The sequence below is a fragment of the Tamandua tetradactyla genome, chromosome 4, assembly GCF_023851605.1.
Source record: "Tamandua tetradactyla isolate mTamTet1 chromosome 4, mTamTet1.pri, whole genome shotgun sequence".
NCBI classification, from domain to species: domain Eukaryota; kingdom Metazoa; phylum Chordata; class Mammalia; order Pilosa; family Myrmecophagidae; genus Tamandua; species Tamandua tetradactyla.
This window is the reverse complement of record NC_135330.1, coordinates 80,054,247-80,080,072: the sequence shown is the minus strand read 5'-3', so window position 1 is coordinate 80,080,072 and position 25,826 is coordinate 80,054,247. Positions and strand designations below refer to the sequence as shown.

Genomic DNA, 25,826 nt, shown 5'->3' with positions numbered 1-25,826 from the left:
TGAAAATTTTCCAACTCTTATGAAAGACCTAAAATTTCAGATCCAAGAAGTGCAGCATATCCCAAAGAGATAGATCCAAATAGATGTACTCCAAGACATTTACTAATCAGAATGTCAGAGGTCAAAGAGAAAGAGAGAATCTTGAAAGCAGCAAGAGAAAAGCAATCCATCACATACAAGGGAAGCCCAATAAGACTATGCGTAGATCTCTCAGCAGAAACAATGGAGGCGAGAAGACAGTGGGATAATAGATTTAAATTATTAAAAGAGAAAAACTGCCATCCAGGAATTCTATATCCAGCAAAATTGTCCTTCAAAAATGAAGGCGAAATTAAAATATTTTCAGACAAAAAATCACTGAGAGAATTTGTGACCAAGAGACCAGCTCTGCAAGAAATACCAAAGGGAGCACTATAGACAGATACAAAAAAAAAACAGAAGAGAGAGATGCGGAGAAGAGTGTAGAAAGGAAGACTATGAGTAAAGGTAAAAAGAAGGAATTAGACATCACATATAAAATCCAAAAGGCAAAAAGGTAGAAGTAGTACTACCTGTGCAGTAATAACACTAAATGTTAATGGATTAAACTCCCCAATCAAAAGACATAGACTGGCAGAATGGATTAAAAAACAGGACCCATCTATATGCTGTCTCTACTCAAAGGACATGAGGGCAAGGACACAAACAGACATTTGCACACCAATGTTTATAGCAGCATTATTTACAATTACCAAGAGATGGAAACAGCCAAAATGTCCATCAACAGACAGGTGGCTAAACAAATTGTGGCATATATATACAATGGAGTATTATGCAGCTATAAGACAGAATCAAGTTATGAAGTACGTAACAACATGGATGGACCCTAAGGACATTATGCTGAGTGTGATTAGCCAACAACAAAGGGACAAATGCTGTATGGTCTCACTGATATGAATTGACATTAGTGAATAAACTTGGAATATTTCATTGGCAACAGAGTCCATCAGGAGATAGAAATAGGGCAAGATATTGGGCAATTGGAGCTGAAGGGATACAGATTGTGCAACAGGACTGAATATAAAAACTCAGAAAGGGACAGCACAATACTACCTAACTGTAATGCAATTATATTAAAACACTGAATGAAGCTGAATGTGAGAATGATAGAGGGAGGGAGGGCTGGGGGCATAAATGAAATCAGAAAGAAAGACAGATGATAAAGACTGAGATGTTATAATTGAGATGTTATAATCTAGGAATGCCTAGAGTGTATAATGATGGTGATTAAATGTACAAATTAAAAAAATGTTTTTGCATGAGGAAGAACAAAGGAATGTTGTTGTTCCAGGGTCCTGAAAATAGATGGTAATTAATATTTTAAAATTTCAACTTAAAATTTTAAATGTGAGACTAAAGCAAAAAATGTTTATTTGGTACAAAATTTATATTTTGACTAGTGCATCTCCTAATATAACTTATGTAGATAGATGGCTGTACAATGTAAGTACATGGAACCTTGGGTAGGACATGAGATTTTGTTGATTTGTCCAGAGTGATGCCCTGATGAATCCCAGAGTGATCTGATCAGGGAGTGGAAAAGTGTTTGCAAAGTCCCCTTCAGGGAATGGTGAGAACGGGGGAAAATTCAACCTCCCCAAGTTGAATTACTGATGTTCTCGCAAGCAGTGTGGACAGCCAAAGCTATAGGTTGAGCTCCCAGTCTTGGGGTTTGTTCATATGAAACTTAGCCCCATAAAGGATAGGTCAAGCCTACTTAAAAGTAGGCCTAAGAGTCACCCCCAAGAGAGCCTCCTTTGTTACTCAGATGTGGCCTCTCTCTCCAGCCAACACAACAAGCAAACTCACCACCCTCCCCGTCTACGTGGGACATGACTCCCAGGTGTGTGAACCTTCCTGGCAATGTGGGACAGAAACCCTAAAATGAGCTGAGTCTCGGCATCAAGGGATTGAGAAAAACTCTAGAATGAGCTGGGACCCAGCATCAAGGGATTGAGAGAATCTTCTCAACCAAAAGGGGGAAGAGTGAAATGAGACAAAGTGTCAATGACTGAGAGACTCCAGAGTCGAGAGGATATCCTGGAAGTTATTCTTATGCATTAAGTAGATATCACCTTGTTATTCAAGATGTAATGGAGAGGCTGGAGGGAACTGCCTGAAAATGTAGAGCTGTGTTCCAGTAGCCATGTTTCCTGATGATGATTGTATAATAATAAAGCTTTCACAATGTGACTGTGTGATTGTGAAAACCTTGTGTCTGATGCTCCTTTTATCTACCTTGTCGACAGATGAGTAGAACACATGGAATAAAAATAAATAATAGGGGAAACAAACGCTAAAATAATTTTAGTTTGAAATGCTAGTGATCAATGAAAGGGCAGGGTAAGGGGTATGGTATGTATAATTTTTTTTTTCTGTTTTCGTTTTATTTTTCTGTTGTCTTTTTATTTTTTTTCTGAATTGATGCAAATGTTCTAAGAAATGATCATGATGATGAATATGCAACTATGTGATGATATTGTGAATTACTGATTGCACATGTAGAATGGAATGAGCATGTGTTGGGAATGTTTGTGTTTTTCTTGTAATTTTTTTTAATTAATTTTTTAAAATGACAAAAAAAAAGAGTGCTGTGTCACAGTGTTGTGTCTTTCTGAAGAACTTCTGTGTGAAACTTGGGGGGGGGGGGGCGGGCAACTAGCAGAGAAGAGGGATTCCCCTTCCCAAAGTGCATCACAATTAACTAGTATTAAGTTTTCACCAAATTTCGATTTCCAATTCAAGACAGTAGTGGTTTTACAAGAGACACGAAAGTAATAGTATCAGCACACATTCAGTGACTGACAAAATGCAAACTCATCAGGTCACTGTGTTTTATACCATTCAGGCATTGATCTCTAATGACTTTGTTTTTTAAGTTCCTCCACAATGACGGGGTCCATAGTCAGTAATAGTGCTCCTGTGAAGCTACTGATCCTAAAATAACACCACCAGTTGACAAAGTAGTTACTCTCCCAAGTAACGCATGACATTTTTTTTTTAAAGTACACTTCACTGCTTAAAGGCACTACACCAGGGTCTCCCTTTAGTTTTCCACAGAAACTAGCATCTCCTCTCTCTAAGCCAAACTCTGCAAGTAAACTCATCACCCTTCTGCCCTAAAACATGACTTCTGGGGGTGTGAGTCTCCCTGGCAACATGCAACATGACTTCCAGGGATAGCCTATCCCTGCCTGGCATCATGGGATTGGCAATACCTTCTTGACGAAAAGGGGGAAAAGAAATGTAAAGAAATTAAGTTTCAGTGGCTAAGAGATTTAAAGTCGAGTCAAGAGGCTATTCTGAAGGTTACTTACGCAAGCTTCAGCTAGATATTGCAAAATGCCATGGTATGTTAAATCTCAAACAACAGTATTCCTGAAAACCCCAAAGAATACCCAGGGCTTTATCTGAGACCCTATAAAAGTTTCACCAAGTTTATTTTTTAGAAACCTAAAACTTCCAGATTATTTCTATGCCAGAGAAGCCTTGAAACCCAGAGGTACCAGTCTCTCTAAGAATATCAACCCGTTGCATCCCCCCACCCCATAATATTGACACCCCGTCAACTTGAAGAAGTTAGAATGGTCATTGTCCAAATATCCCTAAAGAATGAAAGAAGGGGGCAGGCCACGGTGGCTCAGTGGCAGAGTTCTCACCTACCATGCTGGAGACCCGGGTTCAATTCCCAGTGCTGGCCCATGTTAAAAAGTAATAATAATAAATAAAAGAAAAATTTAAAAAAAAAAAGAAAGAAGGGTCAAATAAAAAGAAGGAGCTGTGAAAAAGACAACAGGATTTAACAAATGAGTATGACTACTGAATCATTATACTTGTATTTCCTTTTAGTCTCCAGTGTCTTGAAGCAGCTAGAAGGAAAGGCCTGAATTGTGGAACTGTAACCCATACCATACTTTGAAATTTGTTGTATAATTACTTGTTAAAATGTACTTTGAAATTTATCATTTTTTACATATATATTTCACAATAAAAAATATATTTTTAAAAAACTAGCATCCATTAGCTATAAAACACAACTACTACTATTTGGAAGGCTGGGAGATTCTGTAATTATATATTCACATGGCCTAAAGTTAAAGGTTTATTCTTTGAATTGAAGCCAGTAAAAATTTCTCTGGATGTGTATTAAGACACTAATGTGGATTATGAATGAGGAATCCTTTCTAAACAAAAGAAATATAACATACATTTTTTAATTATTTGTCAAGTGATTTTCTTTCACAGTGTAAGGAGTGGTAAAATTATAGCAGTTTAACCAGTCTTTCCATTATAGCTGGCCACTAAAGTAGAGCTGTTAAATTATCACCCTATAAACACATTGGCAAAGGTTTTTGGTATCTTAGCTACTGTAGCAATGAGATAGTCATTAAAGTAGTCCAGAGGAGTTTTTCAAAGTTTTCAAATTTAGTACAGTAAGTCCATCATTTGCAACTTACATTGTCACTGTGATAACTCTTACAGATACTTTCACATGACAGTTTTGCCAGCAAAATCCACTATAATTAAGGGGGCTGTCTGCACATTCATTATAATTCTCAGTAACTTGCCACCTACATCCTAGAAATAAAATTGTCATATAAACCTTTAAAGCAAGAGATATAACTGCTACAGCAATTTGAAACACAAAGCTATCTAAGTTTTTCCTCCCCACACACCTGTTTATTAACATACGTAATGTACAATTTTTTTTAACATCCTAAATCCACTGAAATTTATTTATGAATAAAGTTTTACTCACAAACCATATGGGTCCAAAGTGTACAATCAATTGCTCTCAGTTAGATCACAGGGTCGTGCATTCATCATCACAATCAATCTGAGAACATTCTCATTACTCCAAAGGGAAAAAAATCCCATACCTATTATACCCTCTATTTTTTACCATTAGCTTTGGTATAGTAACTTTGTTACAACTGATGAAATAATATTACAATATTACTGTTAATTACAGTCCATAGTTTGCATTAGTTGTATTTTTCCTTTATACCACCCTACCGTTAACATCTCTTAATAGTGATATACATTTATTCTTGTTCATGTAAGAACATTCTTATTTTTGTACAATTAGCCACAATCATTGTTCACAAAAGGGTTCACTGTTATACAGTCTCATGTCTTATCCTCTAGCTTTTCTTCTAGTGACACACATGCTCATAAATTTCCCCCTTTAAACCATAATTCAGCACTGATAATTACATGTAGAGTAATGTGCTGCCATCACCTCTACCCATTTCCAAACATTTACTATCAACCAAAATAGAACCTGCACAACTTAAGCATTCCAATCTTAGAGAGAGAGCTTTCAGTCTTTCATCATTTAGTAAGATGTTATCCGTGGGTTTTACATGTATGCTGTTAATTGGTTGAAGAAGTTTCTATTCCCATCTTTCTAAGTATTTTTATCAAGAAAGGATACAGGACTTTGTCAAACACCTTTTCCATTTCAATCAAGATAATCATGTATTTTTCCCTTCAATGTGTTAATGTAGTGTATTATATTAATTGGTTTCTTGCGCTGAACCCCACTTACATACAAGGTAAAGACTTTTTATTCCCAAACAAAATTTTATACAAAATTCTAATATACAAAATAGACAAAAGCAGAGATGAGGCAAACTGTACAGGAGGACCACTGAAGATCCTTAGAGCTCCATCTAACACAACATGAAAAGTAATGGTCTAGCCTATTTTCTGGATCAGAGACCTAAATTCTCAAATGAAAGAGGTTAAGAGCTTCTCAAAATTAAAATGTGGCATGGCAAGAACTCCTTCTAAATTTGATTACAAGCCTGATTATAAAGAAGTCAAAAAAATTCTCACAGAAATACTTAGTCACCAAAAAACTACAACTTCAATCTCAATTTTTAAAATAATGGCTTTTTCCTAACCTCAGAGGACACTACCTATAATTCAGTAATTCTTACAGTTTTATTTCAACTGTCAATGAAGTAGAAACAACCTTATTATTATTTATTTTTAAGTTGCATGTAGAATGTAATCTCGTTTCTAAAAAATTTTCTGTGTGGCCCATTCAATCATCCAATCAATCTTATATCTGTAGATAAGCTACAGAAAGATGCCTACCTTGATAATCCCTTAAAGCTGATAATGATGATTATTCTTAGATGACAGAGGTATTACTCTCTATTTTTGGTAATATCTGAAACATGTATTGTTTTTACAAAACAAATTCATTACTAGTAAAAAATTTATCTCACAAATAACTACAATGGAACCCCAAACCTAAAAAGCATACTTTTTCTATTTCCTGGACAATTATTCAATACGAAACATTAAACTAAGTGGCAGGTGGTACAAGTATCGAACGATTCCTGCTCAAAAACTTTTCTACTGAACTAAGACTAATAAATAAGAAATTATTAGCATCTAATATAAATTGGAATAGAATTAATAACTAAACTGAATGCCAACTACAGATCTTAAATTGCCATTATAATTTAGAAAAAAAATAGATAGAGGGAATGCAAGGGCAGTTTAGTGGTAGAATTCTTGCCCACCATCTGGGAGACCCGGGTTCGAGTCCTGACCCATGTACTTCCCACACAAAGAAACAAGCAAAACAAACGAAAAACCAAACCAAACAAAAATTCAACAAATGGTGCTGCAATAAGGGGATACTCACATGGAAAAAGAATGAAATGTGACCCCATCATACAGCCATACAGAGAAAAAAAATATATAAATGGCATACATTTCCCCCAAAAGATTTAATAAGTGAAAAGCATGTAGAGAATAATCATTTTTTCAAAAGAAGCCATCAATCTAGATTTTTATGTGAAATCTTCTACTTTTAAAATCTTAGGTTCAATTTTTTAAAAACCCCATTTGAGTCAAATAAAACACTTTTGTAGGCAAGATGTGACACAGGCCTGTTTTTATCTCTGTAATACAGATAGAGCAAGACTCTCTCATATACTGATCTTTGGAATAGAGATTGTGGCAGTCTTTTGAAGTGCCACTCAAAATTTCTGTCAAAACTTAAAATACAAATATCTTTTGCCCTAACAATTTCACTTTAAGGAATTTTTCACTGCAAAATCGCCAAAAGGCTTAGGAACTGGTACCAGGTATCTCAAGAAATGGGGGTAAAGATGAGGCTAAAATCCTTAGAAGACTTGCTCGAAAGTCTGTGAGGTCCCTAGATTCCCTTCCCCTACTCCCACCTAGTCCAAGCACTGCTCTCCCTCTCTCTGGCAGAAGACCAGAGGCCCATTACCAAGTCTAAACTTACTTAACAGAAGTCATATTCCAGGAATACCTATGCAGCACAGATCTGAAAATTACCAACTGTAACCAAGAGAAAGGAAAAATGGCAGCTGAGTACAAGAAGAGACTAAAACAGGTCTATCTCAAGCATAGGCACAAATAATGCCACTAAGTCTAAGCCTGGACTACTTGCTGTTGGACTACTTGTCTATGGCCAAGTTTCCAGGAAGAACTTAAATTCATCCTTGGTTACTGGCAAACAATCCTTAACTGTAACTTTCACACTAGCAAATCACTTCACCAGAATCCACTACAACTAAATTAATGACGTTACAGATCAAACATTCTCAAACACCCAAAAGAAGCAAAAGAGATTTAAGAGAACATAAAAGGAGAAAGGACTGGGAGGGTTACATTAAAGAGACATGGGCTTTACCTCAGGGAGGAATGAAATGTTCTTTTGCCTCAACTATTCTGGTTTGCATGTGTCTCCCATGAGGCTCTCAAGGAGGTGGGCTGACAGAAGATTATGCAGTTCACTTATCATGCCATCCTTCAAGGCTAACATCATATTGCTTTACAAAGTCCATTATTACTCCACATGTAAAAATAAATTAATACAAAGCAAAGGATATAAATCACTGTCTTTCTCTGGTTGAAAAGGAATTCTGGGTGGACCACGGTGACTCAGCAGGCAGAGTTCCCACCTGCCATGCCAGAGAACAGGGTTCAATACCCGGTGCCTGACCACGCAAAAAAACAAAGAAAAGGAATTCCCCCTTTTGATTTAGAAATTGTCTTTCTGAAATTCAAGTTTGGAGAAATACTTGAATATATGTGTAAGTTTACATATATAAACATTTTTTAAAGATAAATTTGGAAAACAAATGACTTATGAAGGACAGCATAAATAGACAACAGGGCATTAATAAAATAGACAATTAGGTAGCACATTTAGAGACTCATGCAGACCTACATACACTAATATGAAAGGCTTTCAAAGATACATTAAGTAAACAAAAAAGTTGCAGAATTTATATACATATGTGTATATATAAGTTCAATTTTTCTTTTATATGTAACTATTATATATAAATGTATATAATGTGAAAAAATTCATATGGATGGATATATGGATACAGATACACAGGAAAGTATAGAAAAAGGACTGAAAGGATATTTAAAAAAAAAAAAAAGACATGGGCTTACCAAAGTATCTTAACCTCAACACTACTGGCATTTTGGGCCAAATAATTCTTTGTTGTGGGGGACCGTCCTCTACATTGTAAGACATCCCTGCTCTCTACCCACTATCTGCTAGCAGTAGTCCCTGGTTGTGACAACCAAAAAATTTTCCAGACATTCCCAAATGACTACTGGTGGACACGACTGCTCTTAATTGAAGATGACTGAGCTAGAACCAGCTTGTACTAATGGTGAAAGAAAGGTTACTGGCAAAGGGCCCAAGACCCAATAAGAACAGACCTTAATTGAGGCCCCAATCTTGGGGTTTGTTCATATGAACCTTAACCCCACAAAGGGTACGTCAAGCCTACTTAAAATTAGGCTTAAGAGTCACCCCCAAGAGAACCTCTTTTGTTGCTCAGATGTGGCCTTTCTCTTCAGCCAACACAACAAGCAGACTCACCACCTTTCCCCTGTCTACATGGGGCATGACTCCCAGGTGTGTGGACCTTCCTGGCAATGTGGGACAGAAATCCCAGAATGAGCTGAGACTCAGCATCAAGGGATTGAGAAAACCTTCTTGACCAAAAGGGGGAAGAGTGAAATGAGACAAAATAAAGTGGAGAAAAAAATAAATAAAGTGGAGGTTATTCTTATGCATTAAGTAGATATCACCTTGTTAGTCAAGATGTAATGGAGAGGCTGGAGGGAACTGCCCAAAAATGTAGAGCTGTGTTCCAGTAGCCATGTTTCTTGAAGATGATTGTGTAATATAGCTTTCACAATGTGAACGTGTGATTGCAAAAACCTTGTGTCTGATGCTCCTTTTGTCTACGTTATCAACAGACGAATAAAACATACGGAATAAAAATAAATTATAGGGGGAACAAATGTTAAAATAAATTTAGTCTGAAATGCTAGTGATCAATGAAAGGGAGGGGTAAGGGGTATGGTATATACGAATTTTTTTTCTGTTTTCTTTTTATTTCTTTTTCTGAATAGATGCAAATGTTCCAAGAAATGATCATGATGGTGAATATGCAACTATGTGATGATATTGTGAATTAGTGATTATATATGTAGAATGGAATGATCAAAAGTTACAAATGTTTGTTTGATATTTTTTGGTATTTAAAAAAATTTAAAAATTAATAAAAAAATAAAATTAAATTAAAAAGAACAGGACTTAAGAACAAGACTCTCTGACGCCACTACATCCTCACATGAGGATAACCCAGGCCATCAAATAACTTGAATGTTCTCCTTCTGCCTCTGCGCCAATCTGGTGCTGATGTCTCCTCTAGGAGAGATGGCACTAGAGTCTAATGATACTGAAATAAGGCAAAAGATTTTCTAGTATCATTCCAGATTATTAATGCTTTAAGAATTTCTTTTTAATCAGGTCATGCTACATTCTATTTCTCAGAATGAAAACAGTTCTCTGGAGCCTCTATCTAACCAGTACGCCTTCATTTCCTGTTATTCTGCTGAACTGCTCCTATGAATTGGATTATATCACTTTCTGCATAACAGACGGAGCATATTTCAAAGTTTCTTTTCAATTGTGATTCTCTACGCTGCCTACTTAACCAGGAACTTGACCCAGGACCTGCTTCCTGTCCCAGGAACTACTGCCCAGCAAGTCTTCTATTCTGTAACTTCTACCCTTTCATCTTAATGTGCCAATGAAGGAAAGCTCATTAAAGCTGACTTAATTAAAATTAAATTAAGCTTTTTCAAGCTTTTTCCCAAACTGCCTCAATTCTCATTATAACAAGAGGTTGAGTAAATATTTACTTCTAACCATTTCTTTCCTATAGCAAAGAAAAAAAAAAGTTAATCAGAACTAAAAGTCCTTGTGACACTGGGTAAAAAGTAGGTGTGTTATGTGTGTATTTTACTATTTGTTAAAGGATCATCAATCAGTGGATGCTGTGGTAATACTACTTCCTTTTCCAATTTCCCCAATGCAGCCACTATCCTGTCATGACATGATGCTACTTACAGCTAAGTTTGTACAGAGGAAAATTTTTGTTCTGTCTTCTCTTTCATCCCAACCCATCTTGAAAGCCTGTTTTGTTTGCCTTTTCAGTCTTTTATTGTATTCACTTATGAGTAAGGAGGAATTCCTTAATCTTGTTCTTTTCACTCACCTACATTAGAGTTATGCCATTATCTTGGACATGAAATATTTATAAGAGAAAAACGCTGGTCCTCTTCTATAATAGAAGACATCGTTCAAGTTCCTAAGCCTATCAGTTTCACAGATGTTTGCTTTCCTGGATGTAGCTGGCTATTGTTGATAGCAACTATCAGAATATGATTTCTTCTTTAAGCCCTAATTATGGTTGATTCCTAGAATCTGAAAAAGCTAAAGAGGCTTTCTCCATTCTTAAAAAAGCCTTGTCCAGACCTCTGGTACTAAGCCTCTCTCATTGCAAAAGCCCCTTATCCTCTTTTGTCATAAAAATAAGAAATTACTCTCAAACAGCTAATACAGACTTGTGGAGGTAAAAAGCTCCATGATTTTTTCATAGTTCTCTTCTGGACATAGCAAGAGTCAGCTCGGCTACAGATCAGCATTCCATGGCAGTGGCTGCTGCTGTACTTTAGTCTTAGCAACCCCTACCCATGACTCATCAACACACAGCTGAAGCATTCTTAAAGATCAAAACATAACATCTGTCTAATACGAGACTGACAAAGAATAAAATTATACTCTCTTGGTCATATTAACCACAACCCAATGGCAACTGGTGGAGAATCCTGTAATTGTTTTTATAATTATAACTCTTGATACAACAATAAGATGACTTCAAAGATATTCCACTTCTCCAATCATCTTTTATGTGGACAAGACCTGCCAGTGAAACCTCTACGGAAGCCAGGCTTTGGTTTGTTGTCTGTTCCTAACATGAAGGAGTCAAAAGCTCCCTCTGCCTTCTTCACAAATCTGACTAGGTGGCTACCCCTGCTGCTTTGACTAGAGTATGTACTTTTTAATCCTGCCTGGAGTTCACTGGGCTTCCTGGATATGTAAAATTGTGTCATCCATAAATATTCGCCAAGTTTATGGTCATTATGTCTTCAAATATTTTTCCACCCCCCACCCCCTTCTCATGGGACTTCTATGATAACATATTATTCTAGTTTGCTAGCTGCTGGAATGTGATATACCAGAAACAGAATGGCTTTTAAAAGGGGGAATTTATTAAGTTGCAAGTTTACAGTTCTAAAGCCATGAAAATGTCCAAATTAAGGTAAGGATATAGAAACATCCAATCTAAGGCATCCAGGTAAAGACACCTTGGTTCAAGGAGGCTGATGATGTTCACAGTTTCTCTCTCAATTGGAAAGGCACATGGCAAATACGGCAACGTCTGCCAGCTTTCTCTCCAGGCTTCTTGTTTTCATGAAGCTCCCCCCCAGGGATATTTTTCCTTCTTCACCTCCAAAGGTCTCTGGCTGCATGGTCTCTTGTGGTTCTCGTGGCTCTAAAGCTTTTTCCAAAATGTTTCCTCTTTTAAAGAATTTCAGTAAACTAATCAAGATCCACCTGGAATGGGTGGAGTCATATCTCCCTGTAATCAAAGGTCAATATCACAACTGGGTGCGCCACAACTCCTTGCAGATAATCTAATCAAGTTTCCAACCTATAGTGTGGAATAGGCATTAAAAGAAACGGCTGCCTCCACAAGATGGGTCAGGATTAAAACATGGCTTTTTGCAGGGGCATATAATCGTTCCACACAGGCACAATTATGTTGCTATGCTTGACGGTATTCCACAGGTCCCTCAGGCACTGTTCATTTTTCTTCAGCCTTTTTTCTTCCTGCTCCTCAGACCGGATATTTTCAATTGTCATTTCTTCAAGTTCACCTATTCTTTCTTTCACATGTTCAAATCTGCTTTTGAATACCTCTAGGGGATTTTTCATTTCAGCTATTGTAATTTTCATCTCCTTTGGTCCCTTTTTATAATTTTGATTTCTTTACTGATACTGTCGTTTCAATCATACATTATTTCCTTAATTTCCTTTCGTTCTTTACCCATTGTTCCCTTCAGCTTATTAGCATTAGTTGATCTAATGTCATTGACTAGCAATCCTAATTAGAAGAGCTGTTGATAATCACAGACCATATTAAAATACTGGGAATCTCTTACCTCAGCTGAGTAAATTTCTAATATTATACTGGTATAAAACATCTTGCTCAGTAGAAATCTCATGATTTTATACATGGAAAGTTCTGGTTGTACTGCAGTTGGTAACAGAAGGCATGTCCTTTTCTCTTGCCATAGTGCCATTTCTGTTCTTGCCCACCAAAGGGTCTCCCTTAGCAAAGATGTTGTCTTGTTTCAAGGACAATATCCGAATACAAAGTTCTCCTGAACACAGCAAGATAACTTTAACACCCAGATTACCTCTGCATAATCAGTGTCCAACCCACTTTTGTTGTAATCCAAATACCTTCTCCTCACTATATACATATAACCATTGACAAGGCAAAGAGATTCAAAGGGAAATAATAAGACCAGTTAGGAATACACCCAAAATTATTGTCAATGGGGACAAACAATACTGTTTATCTTGCTACATTTGTCAAGTGAACAATATGAGCAAACCTACAAAAATAAAAAGAACAGCAAACCACCCTTATCTATGAGGGCAGTTGATAGACATTCAAATTATATCAAAATGAAGAAATGTCATTCACATTAGTTATGCATGTTTAGCATGAGTAAAAGCATATTTTAGTTTCAATATTATCCCTAGAGTTAGGATACTTTTGTCCATTAGGGAGAATATGGCAGGTTTACAGGTCAGATTTAAAAGAAGTATCTTAATTTTAACTATGCTATCACTGTCAACATCCCTTGGAATGAGCTGGAACAGTGCAACATCTAATTAAAACACTGACAAATAAAAGCCTATGGGCTTTATGACTATGAGAGGCACAGCTAATAAAAAGGCCTACTACAACCTATCCTACAGAGCTGTTCTAGTTTGCTAGCTGCCAGAACGCAGTATACTGGAAACGGAATGGCTTTTAAAAAGAGGAATTTAATAAATTGCTAATTTACAGTTCTAAAGCCAAGAAAATGTCCCAACTAAAACAAGTCTATAGAAATGTCCAATCTAAGGCATCCAGGGAAAGATATTTTGGGGCAAGAAGGCTGATGAAGTTCAGGGTTTCTCTCTCAAGTGACAAGGCACATGGCGAACACAGTCACAATCTCTCTCACCTCTGGAAAGGCACATGGTGAACACAGTCAGGGCTCCTCTCTTAGCTGGAAGGGCACATGGCGGACACAGTGTCATCTGCTAGCTTCCTCTCCTGGCTTCCTGTTTCATGAAGCTCCCCAGGAGGCATTTTCCTTCTTCATCTCCAAAGGTCCCTGGTTGGTGGACTCTGCTTCGTGTGGCTATGTCATTCTCTGCTCTCTTTGAATTTTTCTCCAAAATATTTCCTCTTTCATAAGACTCCAGAAACTTATCAAGACCCACCCACATGGGTGGAGACATGTCATAATCTAATCCAGCTTAACAACCACAAACACTCTTGATTAAATCACATCTCCAGGGAGATGATCTGATTACAGTTTCAAACATACAGTATTGAATAGGGATTATTCTGCCTTTATGAAATGGGATTTAGATTAAAACATGGCTTTTCTAGGGGACATACATCCTTTCAAATCAGCACAAGAGTGAAGGTGAGCTTTAAAAATCCCACTTGAGAGAGTATGCTTTCCCATCACATTTGGAATAAACTACAAATTCACAAGGCCTTACATCAGGCTGGCTTGATTCTCTGACCCATTTGTAGCACTCTCCCTCCTTTTCTACTCCATTAGGTTACCATTCTATAAAGCACAAATTTAGAGAAGATACATGGTAAATAACCCAAAAAGCAAGTTTGTGGCACACCATCATTAAACTAACCCTTTGAATATTGAGGGAAGAAATGGCAGGTAATTGTAAGGAAAACTTGCCTCACCACCAATCCTCAACTATGTCATTCATAAACAAAATGCATTCCAGGAAAAATAAAGAATGTACCAGCGGCTCTTTAAGATGTAGGCCTTTACGTCTATAAATAAATGCAGTTATCACCTCAACGACAGCACTTTATAATATATGATAATTGTCATAATGGAACCTCCTCTGAGAATGCAAATGCATGTATCTGCTTTAACAAGCAATGTCTATGAGGTTTATTCCATCAAGCTCCAAACCTACTTGAAAATCTAAGGGAAAAAAGGTAAAGGTAAAAGCTGTCTTTATGACTTCTTGCCATAAAATCTGTTTTACATCTCTTAGAAAAAATTTTTATATAGGCTCACTATACATTCACCTTTCTCCCAAGTAATTACTAGAAAATTGGCAAATACAGCAAGTCTCTAGAAAATCTGCTGCCAACACAATGTAACTTTATTTTTCAACAAATTCAAGGGCGCAGTGGAACATATCAATTTATTACGTTACTCAAAATATTAGCAGTAGCTACATCAAACAACATATGCATGGTATCTGCCAATAATGCTGTCCTTTTCTGAGAAATTCTCAAAGCACATCCTCTTCTGAGAGGTTTTCTTACACAGGGTCATGCAGTTTTCAAGCTTTTTTACACACATATCCTTCCCTCAGTTCCCATCCCCAGACTTGCTATAGCTGATGAGCCTGCTGATAGATGCCTACAGACCAGAGGACCATGGCTGATGTCTCATGAAGAGGTTTGGTATAACCATACTTCTGTCTCCCAAATCTTCCATACTGGATGGATTAACAGACTCAGTAAAATCCTTACATGAGATCTGAATGTAAAACAAAGAGAAGGAGGCAAAACCCAAGACAGCCACAAACAAAAGAGATAAGCAAAAGCTGTGGAAAAAAAAAAAAAGTCCCAATCATGAGTAAGCAGAAATTAGTCTTAGTTAGGGTAGAGTCTTAGAGACAAAGAACAGCTGAGTCTCCACACTGACAGAGCAATAGAGTTGTAAGGGACAAGGTGTTTGTTAACTGAGGTGATGGGATAACCAATTCAATGTATCTCAATTCTCCTTGAGGCCTTCTGAAATGGTTTCCTGTTCTTACTTTCCCTGTGCAACTTTTCTATAAATCTGTATTACATGCGTGTCTCTGCTTCTTACAAAATGAAGTTCCTTCTGTCCCAAACCTCTTTTCCTCATCTTACCCATCTCAATAAATAATACACCGTTCATCCAGCTGCTCAAGCCAAATATCAGGTTTATTTAAAAAAAAATTGTTTATGATGGAAATTTTCAAACTTTGAGCAAAAAAAGGCTCTCATGAGCATATATAAACATTTTACCAATCTTGTTTTATCTATTGCACACCATGACACAGAACGAAGAAGTTATTCTTGATTTTTCTCTTTCCCTCATCCCTCACAGTCAACTCATCAGAAGGTCTTATTACCTGAAATCACCCATTTCTCATTTTCACTACCACCTCAATCAAGCACCATCATCTCTCATTCAACAATGGCAACAGCCTCCTAATTGGTATCCCTCCGCCTACTTTGCTCCCTACTACAACTTGTTCTACAAAGTAACCAAGGTGAGCTTTAAAAATCATGAAATAGATAGTGTGGTTCCCCATCACACTTGGAATAAATTCCAAACGCAGAGCCTTGGCTCAAGCTTGCTTGCTTTTCTGACACCACACTGTTACAGTCTCCCTCCTGTCAACTGTGCTCCTTCAAGCTCTGAATCCATTCCTGATTTAGGACTTCTGCATGAGCTGTGGCCTTGATAGTACGGAATGCTCTTCTCTAGAGCACTGGCTCCAACTTGTCTTTCAGATCTCAGCTGAAATTTCTCATTATTTGAATAGTCTTCCTGGACCACCAAATCTACAGTAGTACTTGTATCACATCATCATTTTCTCCATATAAGAATCACCACCATTTGTTACTTTTCATCTATCTTTCTTTTTATTTATTTCTCCCCCATTAGACTGGAAGTTTCTGGGAATAGGGGCTATAGGAGTGCCTGCCAGTATATATTTTTCTCTTTCTTTCTCTGTAAAAGGTCAGAATTTTTGTTAAGGTATCAGCTCCTTCCCTATGTAGCTGTGGGGCCTCAGGAGAAGTTGATTCTCCTAACCCCTGACAGCAAGGAATGGCACGACTGACCAATGAAAATTTCATATCTCTTGCCAATGACTTTTGGAATCACATTTGGAATAAACTTCAAACACATAAGTACGTGACTTAATTCTGACCAACAAAATAAAAGGCAAGGTTTTCTAGAGGCATCTGAGAAAGTTGTTCCTCATTACTCAAAAAAAAAAAAAATCATGGAAAGTCTTAGTCTTTTTCTTTCTCTGGACATTAATGAAATGACTCTGGCTCCCACATGTCACCTATGAGAGGAAAAAGCTTTAGGATGAAGCCAAAACTACAAGCGCAGAGTAGACAGAAGGAAAAATCTTGAGTCCTTCATGATATAGTTGAATTACTTAATCAACCAACCTGACAGTCCATTCTATCTCTGGACTTCCTCATATGTAAGTTAATAAATCTCCTTGTTATTTAAGCTAACCTAGGCTAGATTTTCTGTTACTCACAGCTGAAAATTTTAGTGACTATCATGTTCACTGCTATATTACCAGCATCTAGAATAATACCTAAAATATAGAGGGCACTGAGCAAATAACTGCTGAATAAAAAAATGAAAGCATCTAAAAGAGTAGCTTATGAAGGAGAAAAAATTCTAAAACAACTATTCTCCTTTTAGCCCACGTAGCTATAAAGATACTAAGTTCCTTTAAAAGCAGGTATACACTTTAAGCACAAACATGTTCTTAACAGATTTTAAAATGTCATAATATTGAGAATAGTCATCATCACTACAAAAGGACATCTGGGAGGTCAGGGAATCTATTTCTATAACAGGTTTTGAAAATGACGCTATCAAAAAACATGCATGGGTGGTGCAATGGTGGCTTAGTGGCAGAATTATTGCCTGCCATGCCAGAGACCCAGGTTCAATTCCGAGTGCCTGTCCATGTTAAAAAAAAAAAAAAAATCATGCATACATTTATAAAGGACTTACAGGTTCTTGGGGTTCTGTTTCTTCCCACGTTCCCCATCCATCATCTTCCCAGCTTGTTGATTTACCTTTTTAGGAAAAAGATGAAAAGTGCTTAAATGAACTAAAGAGTTACAAATGTTTTAAAGATACTTTCTCTAAACATATAATGCTGATGTTAAGAAAATAATGCTAAATTTTTACATCAGGATTTTATTTTATGATTTAATATTCAAGAAACATTTGATCTGCTAAATTTCCAAATCTATAGAATAGAAAACTGTACAATTTACTGGACATCAAGTTTATCCACACATAAATCATACTGCAAAAGGCATGCTGTTCTGAGGCTGTTACGTACCCCAGAAAAGTCATATTCTTTATTCTAATCCAATCTTGTCGGGGCAGAACTATTTTTTGGATGGCATCTTTTTGATTAAGCTACTTCCGTGGAGATGTGACCCACCCAGTTATGGATGGGACCTTTTGAATAGATGGTTTCCATGAGATCTAGCTCCACCTATTCAAGGTGGGTCTTAATCAGCTTACTGGAGTCCTTTAAGAAGAAACCACTTAGGGGGAAAAAAATCAGAGCTGACGCAGGCAGAGACATCTGGGGATGCAGAAAGAAAACACCCCCAGGGAACCTGTTTGAAACCAGGAGCCAGAGGACCAGCAGATGCCAGCTGCATGCCTTTCCAGATCAGCCCTTCTTGAGTCAAGGCATCTGCCTCTGGATGCCTTAGTTTGGATATTTTTACGGCCTTAGAACTGTAAACTTGAAACTTAATAAATTCCTTTTATAAAAGCCAACCCATTTCTGGTATATTACATTCTGGCAACATTAGCAAACTAAAATAAAAGGTAACTTTTAAAAATCCAAATATCACAACATTTGTTACTTTAGACTTCAGAAAAATTAAATATAAACAATGAACAAAAAAACTAAAATTTCATACAGATGTCTTAAAAAGTGACTTATTTCTTCAATAAAACTAGGTATCAATGAAAAAGAAACCTGAATTTTGAAATAAGACAGGCCTATTTCTCTTCACCCTTTTCTGATACTTTGAAGTTTCTTACACATGGGTACATCCTCTAGGACTAAAATAAAACAGTCAATAAGCACTGCAACAGATTACAAAACCCAGGTAGATCTGGAGAGTATAATCCTTTACACTATCCATCTCACTTGTTTTTACATGGTTATCTTTATCTTTTATGAAATTACATCTGGGGGAAGAAAGAAAACTACTCTGAGACAAATCCTGGATACTTTATATAGAGAGAGAGAGTCTCATAAATTAGAAAAAGAATATAAGGCCTAAATAAAATGTAAACAGAGCAAACAGCTGTCTACTTACAAGTTTAGGCTCCAGAATCAGATTACCTAGATTCAAATTATGAATCTAGTAGTTGCTAGCTCTGTGATCTAGGACAAGTCACCCCTTATCTATAAGCTTTGGTTCTCTTACCCCTGAAACATGAAAAACAACAGTAACTGTATCTAGTAAGGTTGCTGTGAGGATTAAATGAGATTGTGGATGGGACCTTTTGAATAGGTGGTTTCCATGAGATCTAGCTCCACCTATTCAAGGTGGGTCTTAATCAGTTTACTGGAGTCCTCTAGGACTGATACTGATACATAAACTCTCTATGTTAGCCATCAAGATTTAGCCATGAAAATACTACAAAATATACATAAAATATTGTCTTTAATCACTTAAAATTCAGGGGAAAAAATCAGTTCAAAAAGTGGGACTAGTTCTCCGCTGGACCGCCGCGCGGAGCCCACGCCCCGCAGCAGCCGACCCGCCCGCCCTCCTTCTCCCCTCTCTTTCTCCGCCGGCCCGCCCTCCTTCTCCCCTCTCTTTCTCCGCCGGCCCGCCATGCGGCGCCCACGCCCTGCAGCAGCCGACTCGCCCGCCCTCCTTCTCCCCTCTTCCCCCTCCTGCTCTGGCGGCTCTCCAACCACCACGGTGCCCTCTTCCGCCTTCACCGGCTCCTCCGCCACCAGTCTCGACAGCCTTGCCGCCCTCACCTTTCCTCCTCCAGAACAGCTACTGGGGGAGTGGAGACAATACAGAGCAGCTCCCGGAGCCATGACGGAGATCAAAGGGACAGCGTACTCCATCCTGGAATGGCTGACTGTCTGGGAGAACGAGCTCCAGTGAGAACACCGAGGGACGCGGGCTTTCCTGGGCGGGACGGCAAGCGGCCGGAGTCCCTCCCTTCCTCCTCCCCAGGCCAGCTGGCAGAATTGGGCAGGTGGTCCCCTCAGGCCGCAGCGGCTGGCGGCCCCACCACGAGAGGTCCCCCGGACCAAATGAAAGAGTTGGGTCAGAAAGCCCCAGACCGCGGAGAACAGTGACCAGGGGGTCCCTTCCAAACACGTGACTCCCCGGTCCGCCTGGGAACAGTGCACTCTCCCGGGCTGCGACAGCTGGCGCCCTTCTGCCACGCTTGGCGCTGCAGGCCGACTAGGAAATTTGGTCGGGCGCTCTCACGTGCTGCGGCGGCAGGCGACCCTCCCCGCGTTCGGACCCCCGGGCCGGCTGGCACTCTTCCAAGACGCTTCGGCTGCCAAACCTCCCCTACGGCGAGAGTTTTCCAGAGTTAAAGGAACCACAGCAACTTTTACTGGTGGATCCCGTAGAGAAACGTGTGCCACGAGCGCCACCTAGTGGGCAGGATAAGAAAAACAGAACCCAGAGATTTCACAGAAAAATCTTTCAACCTGTGGGGTCCAACACTCAGGGAAATCTGACTAAATGCCCAGACGCCAGCAGAAGATAACGGATCACGCTCAGAAAATTGAAAATATGGCCCAGTCAAAGGAACAAACCAATAGTTCAAATGAGATACAGGAGCTGAAACAACTAATGATGAATATACGAACAGAAATGGAAAACCTCTTCAAAAACGAAATCGATAAATTGAGGGAGGACATGAAAAAGACATGGGCTGAACATAAAGAAGAAATAGAAAAACTGAAAAAACAAATCACAGAGCTTATGGAAGTGAAGGATAAAGTAGAAAAGATGGAAAAAACAATGGATACCTACAATGATAGATTTAAAGAGACAGAAGATAGAATTAGTGATTTAGAGGATACAACATCTGAATTCCAAAATGAAACAGAAACTATCCGGAAAAGAATGGAAAACTTTGAACAGGGTATCAGGGAACTCAAGGACAATATGAACCGCACAAATATACGTGTTGTGGGTGTCCCAGAAGGAGAAGAAAAGGGAAAAGGAGGAGAAAAACTAATGGAAGAAATTATCACTGAAAATTTTCCAACTCTTATGAAAGACGTAAAATTACAGATCCAAGAAGTGCAGCACACCCCAAAGAGATTAGACCCAAATAGGCGTTCCCCAAGACGCTTATTAGTTAGAATGTCAGAGGTCAAAGAGAAAGAGAAGATCTTGAAAGCAGCAAGAGAAAAACAATCCATCACATACAAGGGAAACCCAATAAGACTATGTGCAGATTTCTCAGCAGAAACCATGGAAGCTAGAAGACAGTGGGATGATATATTTAAGTTACTAAAAGAGAAAAACTGCCAACCAAGACTCCTATATCCAGCAAAATTGTGCTTCAAAAATGAGGGAGAAATTAAAACATTCTCAGACAAAAAGTCACTGAGAGAATTTGTGACCAAGAGACCAGCTCTGCAAGAAATACTAAAGGGAGCACTAGAGTCAGATACAAAAAGACAGAAGAGAGAGATATGGAGAAGAGTGTAGAAAGAAAGAAAGTCAGATATGATATATATGACACAAAATACAAAATCGTAGAGGAAAATACTATCCAAACAGTAATAACTCTAAATGTTAATGGACTGAATTCCCCAATCAAAAGACATAGACTGGCAGAATGGATTAAAAAACAGGATCCTTCTATATGCTGTCTACAGGAAACGCATGTTAGACCCAAAGATAAATACAGGTTGAAAGTGAGAGGTTGGGAAAAGATATTTCATGCAAATAACAACCAGAAAAGAGCAGGAGTGGCTATACTAATATCCAACAAATTAGACTTCAAATGTAAAACAGTTAAGAGACAAAGAAGGACACTATATACTAATAAAAGGAACAATTAAACAAGAAGACATAACAATCATAAATATTTACGCACCGAACCAGAATGCCCCAAAATACGTGAGGAATACACTGCAAACACTGAAAAGGGAAATAGACACATATACCATAATAGTTGGAGACTTCAATTCACCACTCTCATCAATGGACAGAACATCTAGACAGAGGATCAAAAACAAATAGAGAATCTGAATATTACTATAAATGAGCTAGACTTAACAGACATCTATAGGACATTACATCCCACAACAGCAGGATACACCTTTTTTTCAAGTGCTCATGGATCATTCTCAAAGACAGACCATTTGCTGGGTCACAAAGCAAGTCTTAATAAATTTTAAAAGATTGAAATCATACACAACACTTTCTCGGATCATAAAGGAATGAAGTTGGAAATCGATAATAGGCGGAGTGCCAGAAAATTCACAAATACATGGAGGCTCAACAACACACTCTTAAACAACAAGTGGGTCAAAGAAGAAATTGCAGGAGAAATTAGTAAATACCTAGAGGCGAATGAAAATGAAAACACAACATATCAAAACTTATGGGACGCAGCAAAGGCAGTGCTAAGAGGGAAATTTATTGCCCTAAATGCCTTTATCAGAAAAGAAGAAAAGGCAAAAATGCAGGAATTAACTGTCCACTTGGAAGAACTGGAGAAAGAACAGCAAACGAATCCCAAAGCAAGCAAAAGGAAAGAAATAACAAAGATTAGAGCAGAAATAAATGAAATTGAAAACATGAAAACAATAGAGAAAATCAATAAGACCAGAAGTTGGTTCGATGAGAAAATCAATAAGATTGATGGGCCCTTAGCAAGATTGACAAAAAGAAGAAGAGAGAGGATGCAAATAAATAAGATCAGAAATGGAAGAGGAGACATAACTACTGACCTCACAGAAATAAAGCAGGTAATAACAGGATACTATGAACAACTTTACGCTAATAAATACAACAATTTAGATGAAATGGACGGGTTCCTGGAAAGACATGAACAACCAACTTTGACTCAAGAAGAAATAGATGACCTCAACAAACCAATCACAAGTAAAGAAATTGAATTAGTCATCCAAAAGCTCCCTAAAAAGAAAAGTACAGGACCAGACGGCTTCACATGTGAATTCTATCAAACATTCCAGAAGGAATTAGTACCAACTCTCCTCAAACTCTTCAAAATAATTGAAGTGGAGGGAAAACTACCTAATTCATTCTATGAAGCCAACATCACCCTCATACCAAAACCAGGCAAAGATATTACAAAAAAAGAAAACTACAGACCAATCTCTCTAATGAATATAGATGCAAAAATCCTCAATAAAATTCTAGCAAATCGTATCCAACAACACATTAAAAGAATTATACATCATGACCAAGTAGGATTCATCCCAGGTATGCAAGGATGGTTCAACATAAGAAAATCAATTAATGTAATACACCACATCAACAAATCAAAGCAGAAAAATCACATGATCATCTCAATTGATGCAAAGAAGGCATTTGACAAGATTCAACATCCTTTCCTGTTGAAAACACTTCAAAAGGTAGGAATACAAGGGAACTTCCTTAAAATGATAGAGGGAATATATGAAAAACCCACAGCTAATATCATCCTCAATGGGGAAAAATTGAAAACTTTCCCCCTAAGATCAGGAACAAGACAAGGATGTCCACTATCACCACTATTATTCAACATTGTGTCGGAAGTTCTAGCCAAAGCAATTAGACAAGAAAAAGAAATACAAGGCATCAAAATTGGAAAGGAAGAAGTAAAACTATCACTGTTTGCAGACGATATGATACTATACGTCGAAAACCCGGAAAAATCCACAACAAAACTACTAGAGCTAATAAATGAGTACAGCAAAGTAGCAGGCTACAAGATCAACATTCAAAAATATGTAGCTTTTCTATACACTAGTAATGAACAAGCTGAGGGGGAAATCAAGAAACGAATCCCATTTACAATCGCAACTAAAAGAATAAAATACCTAGGAATAAATTTAACTAAAGAGACAAAAAACCTATATAAAGAAAACTACAAAAAACTCCTAAAAGAAATCACAGAAGACCTAAATATATGGAAGGGCATACCGTGTTCATGGATTGGAAGACTAAATATAATTAAGATGTCAATTCTACCTAAACTGATCTACAGATTCAATGCAATACCAATCAAAATACCAACAACTTATTTTTCAGAATTAGAAAAGCCAATAAGCAAATTTATCTGGAAGGGCAGGGTGCCCCAAATTGCTAAAAACATCTTGAGGAAAAAAAACGAAGCTGGAGGGTCTCGCGATGCCGGACTTTAAGGCATATTATGAAGCCACAGTGGTTAAAACAGCATGGTATTGGCATAAAGATAAATATATCGACCAATGGAATCGAATAGAGTGCTCAGATATAGACCCTCTCATCTATGGACATTTGATCTTTGATAAGGTAGTCAAGCCAACTCACCTGGGACAGAACAGTCTCTTCAATAAATGGTGCCTAGAGAACTGTATATCCATATGTAAAAGAATGAAAGAAGACCCGCATCTCACACCTTATACAAAAGTTAACTCAAAATGGATCAAAGATCTAAACATTAGGTCTAAGACCATAAAACAGTTAGAGGAAAATGTAGGGAGATATCTTATGAATCTTACAACTGGAGGTGGTTTTATGGACCTTAAACCTAAAGCAAGAGCACTGAAGAAAGAAATAAATAAATGGGAGCTCCTCAAAGTTAAACACTTTTGTGCATCAAAGAATTTCATCAAGAAAGTAGAAAGACAGCCTACACAATGGGAGATAATATTTGGAAATGACATATCAGATAAAGGTCTAGTATCCAGAATTTATAGAGATTGTTCAACTCAACAACAAAAAGACAGCCAACCCAATTACAAAATGGGAAAAAGACTTGAACAGACACCTACCAGAAGAGGAAACACGGATGGCCAAGAGGCAAATGAAGAAATGCTCAATGTCCCTGGCCATTAGAGAAATGCAAATCAAAACCACAATGAGATATCATCTCACACCCACCAGAATGGCCATTATCAACAAAACAGAAAATGACAAGTGCTGGAGAGGATGCGGAGAAAGAGGCACACTTATCCACTGTTGGTGGGAATGTCAAATGGTGCAACCACTGTGGAAGGCAGTTTGGCGGTTCCTCAAAAAGCTGAATATAGAATTGCCATACGACCCAGCAATACCATTGCTAGGTATCTACTCAAAGGACTTAAGAGCAAAGACACAAATGGACATTTGCACACCAATGTTTATAGCAGCATTATTTACAATTGCAAAGAGATGGAAACAGCCAAAATGTCCATCAACAGAAGAATGGCTAAATAAACTGTGGTATATACATACGATGGAATATTATGCAGCTTTAAGACAAGATAAACTTATGAAGCATGTAATAACATGGATGGACCTAGAGAATATTATGCTGAGTGAGTCCAGCCAAAAACTAAAGGACAAATACTGTATGATCCCACTGATGTGAACGGACATTCAAGAATAAACTTGAAATATGTCATTGGTAACAGAGTCCAGCAGGAGTTAGAAACAGGGTAAGATAATGGGTAATTGGAGCTGAAGGGATACAGACTGTGCAACAGGACTAGATACAAAAACTCAAAAATGGACAGCACAATAATACCTAATTGTAAAGTAATCATGTTAAAACACTGAATGAAGCTGCATCTGAGCTAAAAAAAAAAAAAAAAAAAAAGTGGGACTAAACCTAATATGTTTATATGTTTATATTATAACCTAATATGTTAATATGTGGCTTACAGTAGGAAGCAAATACAAAACTATACAAGGTTATATACAAGGTTTTAAAAGTTGCTGAAATCAATTATTAATAGATTTTGAAATCTTTTACAGTCTGATACTTGGACTCATTGCTAACTTAGCTTTGTGACAATATTCTCATCTTCGGTATTTAAATATCAAATAATTACTTTCTAAAATACCAACAGACTGCTAGGCATATATTAAGTCCTAAGATAGTATTATCATTTGATTAACACCATACAACTCACAAATTTTCATATACAAATCAATTAAACAATTTAACAAACATTCTGTTAAATACCATGTACCAAACCCTGTGGCAGGAGCTGAGAAAAACAAAAATATACCCTTTGCCCTTAAATAATCTGTAATCTAGTACAGGAGATAGAC

General features: G+C 37.6%; 1 protein-coding gene across 2 annotated transcripts in view; it reads right to left on the bottom strand.

Moving 5' to 3' along the window:
• The window catches only part of RAB3GAP2 (RAB3 GTPase activating non-catalytic protein subunit 2), a 159,543-nt gene that overhangs the window by 107,860 nt on the left and 25,857 nt on the right, over nt 1-25,826 (bottom strand). For both annotated transcript variants that reach the window (XM_077157874.1, XM_077157873.1), the window contains exon 2: nt 17,554-17,618. Coding sequence is in view for 1 of the 2 variants with exons in the window: in XM_077157873.1 (XP_077013988.1) it covers nt 17,554-17,618 (65 nt within the window). In the remaining variant the exon portion in view is untranslated. The remainder of the gene's footprint in view (nt 1-17,553; nt 17,619-25,826) is intronic.